We start from the raw sequence: 6,000 nt of genomic DNA, 5'->3' as shown, positions 1-6,000 counted from the left end.
TAGAAAAGCACCACCGGATACAAAATGCATGCTTGGGTAATTCCACATATATTCTATGACTTTCCTCATGTAGGTTTGTATAAAACGAAAGTAGAAAATGTACATTTATGCAATAGGTCGCTGAAACTGATTTAATATTGCCAACTGACAGCTGTGACAGAGGCAGAGGCAGACACACCTCCCCTGTGACTGGAAAAAGACCATTATCTAATACAATACCAGAACACTGTCCTCAATAAAGTCTGGGGTTATATTATTGAGATACTGAGACATTGCTTTTGTTTTGTTTTTAAATATTGTTTTTCAATGTAACAAACACCCCAAATGAAATTCTATTCACCTGTCAACATAAGTCTATTGGGCTGATATCCTCCTCTGTGAAGATAAAACCCAAACTAACTACATTGCAATTTTGGAGTCAGAGGTCAGAAAAGGTTTTCTTTTTAGCCTTGGTCGATCCACCACTCCAGACTGAAATATCTCAACAACTACTGCATGGGTTTCCATGACGTTTGGTACAAATATTCACGGTTCCCAGATGATGAATTAAAATGACTTTGATGATCCCCTGACTTTGACTTGGGTACCCCAAGCAGGTTGAAATGTGTGCACATTTGGTTATTAGCTAATTAACAAACTAATTGCTAATCAGTTTAGTATGTTAGCATGAACATGGTGAAAATTGTACTTAACTGAACATCCGCATGTTAGTAGTGTCATTTTGAGCCTGTTAGCATGCTGACTTTAGCATTTAGCTCAAAGCGCAGCTATGCCTACGTAAATTCAACCTCAGAGCCGGAAGCATGGCTGTAGACTTTCAGTCATAGTAGTAGGTATTCATATTATCTAATAGTGTAGGTAATGACAGAAGGTGGCAGTGGTCTCTGTAAATCAACCCCAAGGGGTGTACAGTCCCACTGTAATTTCATATAATCATTACCACATATACGGTAAGTACTGCACTTGACTGGACTAAGACCTTCCATATAGACCTTTACTCTTCCGGAGAACAACAAGTCGCTCGTTACAAAAGTAATTGTCACTAGTCACTCTGTTATCCAATAACAATCAAGAGAGACTGATTCTGAATCAGCGTGACTTCAAATGTCGATAGCAATCTTGATGTATGACTACAGCTTTTGGAAAAGAAAAATATAAGCAGAGTCCGAGACAATTTTAAACATCGCCAAAGTAAAGAACAAGATTGCCTGTTGTCCTCCCTGTTATTACTTTGTGCCATTGAACATACAGATGCATTATCAAGTCCATCCAAGAGAAGCAGCCGATAGCTCACTCGCATCTTTTACTTGTCATTACAGAAGCCAAGCTGCCAGGGCAGAACAGATGAAAGCCCTAGAGCTGTATTCTGTCATATGTGTGCTACGTGTAAACAGAGTGTGAAGGCAGAAGGAACAAGAAAAAGCAAATAAACATATAAAGCCACCTAACCTCCTGACAACCTGTACAGAGCCAAATTGACAGGCATGCACGGAGATGCACTTGAAGACTGCACCATAAATAAATTACGCACGGTTTTATTTGCTTATGTAATGGGGCTGTAAAATCAGAAAGGGTCTGTAACAGTTTTACCAACACCATGTTTTGCATGAGGCAACAAACTGCCCTGTAAAATTTGGCCGACAATTGCCTTTCCTGTTCAGGCACTGTATGTCAACAAAGAGCTGTGGATGAACTGTGTGGATATTTTCACCATCCTACTTTATAGTACCACACAACATTTGGTGCAATGGGCCGTGCTGCAGTAAAATGGGATTTCATGAGCTGCTTTGTTTGAGGGCATAAATACTTTTGTGGCAGCCGCATTCATCATCGCTTTTTCTCTTGTCATTAACTGTATTGCATGTTTTGCAGGAAATGACACCGTTTACTGGACAGACATGGGCCTGAACAGAATATCCCGCGCCAAACGTGATCAGACGTGGAGGGAGGACATCATTACAACCGGCATCAGCCGGGTGGAAGGCATCGCTGTTGACTGGATCGCTGGTTAGTATCGTCACTCCCCAGGCGATGGAGTCCATTTCCGTAGGCTGTCAAATAGGGCTGCAGCTATTGATTATTTTAGTAATTGAGTATTCTACCGATTATTCCATTGATTTATCGAGTAATCGGATAAGAAATACTTTTGTTTTATTGAAGAGCAAACCTATACAATAGAGTGGTTTAATTTGGAGGAAAAGCTACATTTTTATTGCCTAAATTGCATACAATAATATCTCTCAAAAAACTAAACCTATTTATAGTGCATTTAAGTGCCATATTACATTGTTTTTAAAGAAAACGTTTTCTGAAATAATAACTATTATTACGGTAAGCTAGCTCGATTTTGCAGTAGACACACTGTACAGTCTTTTTGTTTTAATTACATTTGAAATGTTTCCAAACTTTGCACTTTTTCTGTTGTTTTCTCCAGCCTATCTCTTCTCTTAGCCCCTCATTATTTACACTCGCTTTCTTCATTTTGTAATCTGTGCCGCCAGTCATCTTGGCATGTGTCGACAGCAGTGTCAGCCTGGTGTGCGTAATAAGTAATAATCATCCGTGCGAAAACACCGTGAGCGGTACAACATTTGTAACATTGATTAACCAAAGCTTCGAGGCAAATAACTTTTTGGCATTGAGGATTTTTAGTAATCAAAGTACTTGAGTAACTTGAGGAGTCCTACTGTCAAGTTGGTATTGATTGGTGAAAATTCTCACTTTATGTGCACTGCTTTTAGTTATGGCATTAAGTAGATGTGTTTGTTTAAATTTGAATTGCTAAAAAAAAAAAAAAAAAGCCTACATGGCAGAGTTGGGTATCCTCCACATAAAATAATTTGCAGCGTGTGCAAGATTATTTAATCGTATTATATGTGTAAAATCATGATGGGACCTTCTCATTAGGGCTGCACGACATGAACTAAAATCCCAATTAATTGCACATTTTACCTCGATAACTGTAAATGAACAATAATTAATCGCGTTGTTCTAAATCATCTTTTCTGAAGCCAAAATGTTTCAGACCAGCTCTACTTCTCATGTACCTTGTGCCTGTGAGGATCAATAAACTACTGCTGTATTCACACCTGGCTATTGCTGTTTTTTCTACACAGGAAACCTTTATTGGACAGACCATGGTTTCAATCTAATAGAAATCTCGCGTCTGAATGGTGCATACCGCTCAGTGGTCATATCTGAAGGACTTGATCAGCCTAGGGCCATCGCTGTACATCCACAGAAGGGGTAGGCCCTGGCTTTTTTTGTGTTTTCAAAATGTTTGTGCACTATTTGTAGAAATTAGGAGCACCCCTGTTAACATTGGTGCAAAGTTTTGAAAAAGCATTTACTGTAGACAGGAGCATCTAATGATGGTTAGCAAGCAAATCAACTTTCTCAAGTTGGTCATGCTGATTGGAGAACTCTCTTGGTTAATGTCTGACCGAGATATTGGCAGACCAACCCTATTGACCATTATTGGCTTATTACATTTGTATTGGTTTCAGTGTGTTGGCAGTAATGCAAACAGAGATGCTCTTTAATGCATTTTTGGCCCTCTTATAGTTTATAAGTTTATATCTATAATAAGTTTCACATTTACACATTTAGAGTGTTCAAAGTGTACTGTTATCTTATCAATTATTTATAGTTACTGTCGTCTGAGATGGAAACGTATACATTTTTGTCACACCATTGACCAAACCAAATTGAGGGAACATTGCAGAAAACATTTGTTAATATTGGCCAACTAAATCAGGTATTTCTTAATCGTATTACCTCTTTTTCATGTACAGAAATCAGTGTGTTTGTGTGATGCTGCTATGCTCGCCAGGTATCTTTTCTGGACTGAATGGGGCCAGAACCCCTGTATCGGTCGCTCCCGTCTGGACGGTTCAGACCAGGTTACCTTGGTCAACGCAGGCATCATGTGGCCCAATGGAATTTCCATAGACTACGAGGTACAGTTGCACACGGATGCATAAACACTATCACCTCTTATCCCTCCACTCCACTCCCACATACTGTACTTCCTACCTCATCTCATTTGTGGCTGAAATATGACTTTGCCTAGGAGGTTCGGTTTGTGATGCATTTTAAAATTACCTTCCAGGAAAATACATTATACTGGTGCGACGCCCGCACAGATAAGATCGAGAGGATCAACCTTGAGACAGGTGAGAGCCGGGAGATTGTACTGTCAGTGGCCAACGTAGACCTGTTCTCAGTGGCTGTGTTTGGGCCTTACATCTACTGGTCTGACAGGTAATTTATTATTTTCATAAATGCACACACATTCAATGCCCTGCAAAGCCCGCATTACTAACCTGACAATAACCCTCCCCTTCAAAGGTCGTGAAAATAATAAGAACAGCAGAGTTCCTCATAGGGAGGGTCACCACCTATATTTGTAACTACTCTCGGCAGAATTCAGTGTTATCATGAAGGGTGAAGCCTTCCTCACCCTTCTGTCAATGTTAAGCACATCTTTTAAATTCAATGATGCTTCAGTGATTTTTTCTTTTCATGTAATATGTCGCTTTTTACATTTTCATACACCTGCAGTTCTTTGGGAGAGTGTTGTATTTGGTTTGTTTGTCTGTTTTGCATGTTTTTAACCTTTTTTGCAGATCAATCATCTCTTTCTCACCCCTTTACAACGCGGACCACAGTGGAGAGAAGTTCTTAGCTTTTTCGTGTTTTTATCTTCAACAACTTTAAATGTATTTCAGGACTGGTTGACTGCAGTCTTGGATTTTGCTTTACCATTGACAAATGAAACGATCCGTCTTTATATCTGTCTATCAAACTTTGTCACCCCCTTCTCTCTCTCTCTCTCTCTCTCTCTCTCTCTCTCTCTCTCTCTCTCTCCGGGTGTACTTCAGGGCTCACTCCAACGGTTCAATCCGACGTGGCCTCAAGACTGACACAAGTGAGGCTGTGACCATGAGAAGTGGTCTGGGGGTCAATTTGAAGGATGTGACAGTCTTTAATAGAGGCAGAGAAAAAGGTAGAGGTCTCAACTTAAGAGTATTTACTTAAGTATACTTAGTTTTTAAAGGCCCTTTATAAAATCCACTTTGCAAGTACTTTGTGGCCGCTACACTGCACCTTTTGATTTTCACCTGTAATGTATTAGTCACATACAATTTTAATATGATTGCAAGGGGGCAGAAACTAAGGTTAGATCAGTAATTGAACATGTTATTGTTTGTGTTTTCAAGGCACAAACCCCTGTGCCAGGAGCAATGGAGGCTGCCAGCAGCTGTGCTTCCACCTGGGTAGTGGGCGCCGGACTTGCTCCTGCGCCCATGGCCGCTTGGCAGATGACGGCTTTGCCTGTGAGCGCTACGAAGGTTATATACTCTTCTCTGAGAGATCCATTCTAAAAAGCATCCACCTTTCAGATGAGAATGACCTCAACTCACCTGTCCAGCCTTTTGAAAATCCGGCTTTTTTCAAGAATGTCATTGCCCTGGCCTTTGACTTCAGTCAGAAGACATCTCGGACCAACCGCATCTTTTTCAGTGACGTCCATTTCGGAAACATCCAGATGATTAACGACGACTGGACGGGAAGATCTGTTATTGCAGAAAGTAGGTGTATTTCACATTCCCACCGTGTTTTTTACAACATCCCCACATCACACATACACTTCTGATGCTCCAGTATTACTGGTGTCATGGTGGCCAGGTTTGACTGCACAAGTATATTACCAATTTCAATCAATACAGTTGTCTGTACGCCACACACTTCACTTGTGCTTTAAGCACGTAAATGCTACAGAAATGCACATTTTGCGCTGTGAGCACTCCCAACACGTGTCTGTAGTACAGAGCAGCACTGTCAGCCGTGTAGATCCAGTAAAGGCACTGACCGAAGACTGCAGCTGCTCATTACACATGGTAGATATGGTGTTATTTTTATTTGGATTTAAATGATATGGAACAAGCTTCCTAAGAACACAATGTTCACATGGCATAAATGGTAAATGTACTGTAG

The 6,000-nt window shown here is 40.5% G+C and overlaps 1 protein-coding gene across 1 annotated transcript in view; it reads left to right on the top strand.

Annotated features, from left to right (window-relative positions):
* lrp1bb (low density lipoprotein receptor-related protein 1Bb) overlaps positions 1–6,000 on the top strand; it is a 157,185-nt gene that overhangs the window by 78,024 nt on the left and 73,161 nt on the right. Inside the window, exons 35-40 of the mRNA XM_028590475.1 lie at positions 1,873–2,007; positions 3,117–3,246; positions 3,833–3,959; positions 4,112–4,263; positions 4,884–5,008; positions 5,223–5,594. Coding sequence (XP_028446276.1) covers positions 1,873–2,007; positions 3,117–3,246; positions 3,833–3,959; positions 4,112–4,263; positions 4,884–5,008; positions 5,223–5,594 — 1,041 coding nt within the window. The remainder of the gene's footprint in view (positions 1–1,872; positions 2,008–3,116; positions 3,247–3,832; positions 3,960–4,111; positions 4,264–4,883; positions 5,009–5,222; positions 5,595–6,000) is intronic.

This window comes from Perca flavescens, chromosome 11 (assembly GCF_004354835.1).
Source record: "Perca flavescens isolate YP-PL-M2 chromosome 11, PFLA_1.0, whole genome shotgun sequence".
Lineage (NCBI taxonomy): Eukaryota > Metazoa > Chordata > Actinopteri > Perciformes > Percidae > Perca > Perca flavescens.
Note: the sequence above shows the minus strand (reverse complement) of the source record. Positions and strands in the feature narration are given on the sequence as shown.